General features: G+C 37.1%; 1 protein-coding gene across 1 annotated transcript; it reads left to right on the forward strand.

The window, feature by feature from the left end:
- Positions 1–708: 708 nt before the first annotated feature.
- On the forward strand, positions 709–1,820 carry LOC139839753 (protein ENHANCED DISEASE RESISTANCE 2-like). Its single transcript, XM_071829903.1, has one exon. It carries the CDS (start codon positions 839–841, stop codon positions 1,715–1,717), a length of 879 nt encoding a protein of 292 aa, XP_071686004.1. The 5' UTR covers positions 709–838; the 3' UTR covers positions 1,718–1,820.
- Positions 1,821–2,167: the final 347 nt, after the last annotated feature.

The raw sequence follows: 2,167 nt of genomic DNA on the forward strand, positions 1-2,167 counted from the left end.
AGGAGTTTTTTTTACGTTTCTCGGTTGTTCTTTCAATTTCTGTCATTTCTTTAGGCTTAAAAGCCTCTTACAATGTAATATGTTTTTTCTTCATCGTTCTGATGAAGGTTTATGCAATAAATTTCTTTCTTCGCCAAAAAAGTAATATACATATCCAATATTATGCATATACGGCGCCGATTCTGTATAAGTGGGTTTCTAGATCGGAGAAAAACGTGACGTGTCAACAACTTGCGGGTAATTGTCCAGACCCGCAGACAGGGGTAGGAAAGCTTCCAAGGAGAAAAATTAACTTGCTCCTGTTGATTGTTTGCTTTGTTTTGTTTCTTTCCTTTTCAAGACATTGTGATTAGGTGGTTTGATATCTAATGTTGTTTTTGATTTCGGTTTAGATTTTAAGGTTTTGATGTGTTGTACGGGTTGTATATCTCTAATTTGAGGCTCTCTATCGGGCGGGGTATGTATTGTTTTCCGAAAGGTTCTTTCATTATCTATGAAAGACCCAGGTTTCATAAAAGTTTTACGGAGTAGTTTTTTGTCAAAAAAAAAAAAATATATATATATATATATATATATATATATATATATATATATATATATATAATTAATAATAATAATAATTAATATTGATATTAAATTAATACGGAGTACTATACTACTGGTAATACAGTACGGAGTATTAATTAATTAGCGTCCAACATAAAGAAAAAACAACATACAAGTAATGAGATATCAGTCGGCAGATCCCACATCTTAAAATAACTGGAAAAATAAACGGAACTGAAAAGGAGAGAGGTTCTCCTACCCTCACATCCGCCGCAGGTGAAGTCCTACCAGAATGTGTCCAACAAATCACAAAAACAAACCAACAGACTGGCGTCATGAAACTATCAACGGTGGATCACTCAAACACGTCAACCTTGAAACCGGATCCAACGGTTGGGCTTCACCTCCCGGCGACCTCTTCTCTCTCCGGAGCCGCAACTACTTCACCAAGAAAACCAAATCACCGTCCGGTCCCTACCTCCTCCAACCCGCCGGTGTCGACTGGCTCCGGTCCAGCTCGAAACTCGATCACGTCCTCTCACGCGCCGACAATCGGATAATCAACGCCCTCCGTAAACACGACGCTAAAAAAACTTTTATACTCGCCGTTAATTTACAGGTTCCAGGTAGAGATCATCATAGCGCGGTTTTTTATTTCGCGACTGATGAACCGGTTCAACCTGGTTCGTTACTGTACCGGTTTATTAACGGCGATGATGCGTTTCGTAACCAGCGGTTTAAAATTGTGAACCGGATTGTGAAAGGACCGTGGATTGTTAAAGCAACAGTTGGTAATTATTCAGCTTGTTTATTAGGGAAAGCATTAAATTGTTATTATTATAATGGACCTAATTATTTAGAAATTGATGTTGATATTGGTAGCTCGAAAATTGCTACTGCGATTTTGAAATTGGCGTTAGGTTGTGTAACTGCTGTAACAATTGATATGGGATTTGTAGTTGAAGCTCAAGAGGAAGAGGATTTGCCTGAAAGGCTGTTTGGTGCAGTTAGGGTTTGTCAAATGGAAATGTCATCTGCTACTTTCGTTGATTCGGTTAATTCGGTTAGTACGAATGTGATGCCGAGTAAGGTAGTGGTGGCTGGTGGCCATGGGAATCGAGTGCAAGCTTCCGATTTACAGGATGATGATGATGATGATGATGATAAGTGAGTGAATAACTGTGATGAAAAGGGTAAATTGTGTTAGATTTGTATGTTATTTGAGGTGATCGGTTTATTTGTTATCTATGTGTACTCTGTTTAAGTTAAACACAATGGTACACGTGTATACCGATGATAATTATAATAAAAAGTAAAATCTTTTCTGTTAACTATGAATTGATATGCATCCTTTGGTTTCTGTTGATGATGAACTTGAAATTTTGTATTTAACGTTTTTGATTCGTTTAAGTTTTGATTGATTAGAATTTAGAAATGAAGTTCCATTAGAAGGAACTTGAGGCTTTAAATGAGTTTTGTTCCATGTTTAGCTGCTGGAAGCTAATACGAACGATATTGGTGTTTAAGTTTGATTGTTCAGGGTATAACAGTAGTCTTATTGTTGTTTGGTTAGGAGAGTTTAATGGAGATTTGGTCAAACAAGCTTGCCAGCTCATTTGCT

The sequence above is a fragment of the Rutidosis leptorrhynchoides genome, chromosome 4, assembly GCF_046630445.1.
Source record: "Rutidosis leptorrhynchoides isolate AG116_Rl617_1_P2 chromosome 4, CSIRO_AGI_Rlap_v1, whole genome shotgun sequence".
NCBI lineage: Eukaryota > Viridiplantae > Streptophyta > Magnoliopsida > Asterales > Asteraceae > Rutidosis > Rutidosis leptorrhynchoides.

What these genes read in the sequence shown, in the direction of transcription:
- LOC139839753 (XM_071829903.1), top strand. Translation starts at nt 839, where the DNA reads ATGTGTCCAACAAATCACAAAAACAAACCAACAGACTGGCGTCATGAA.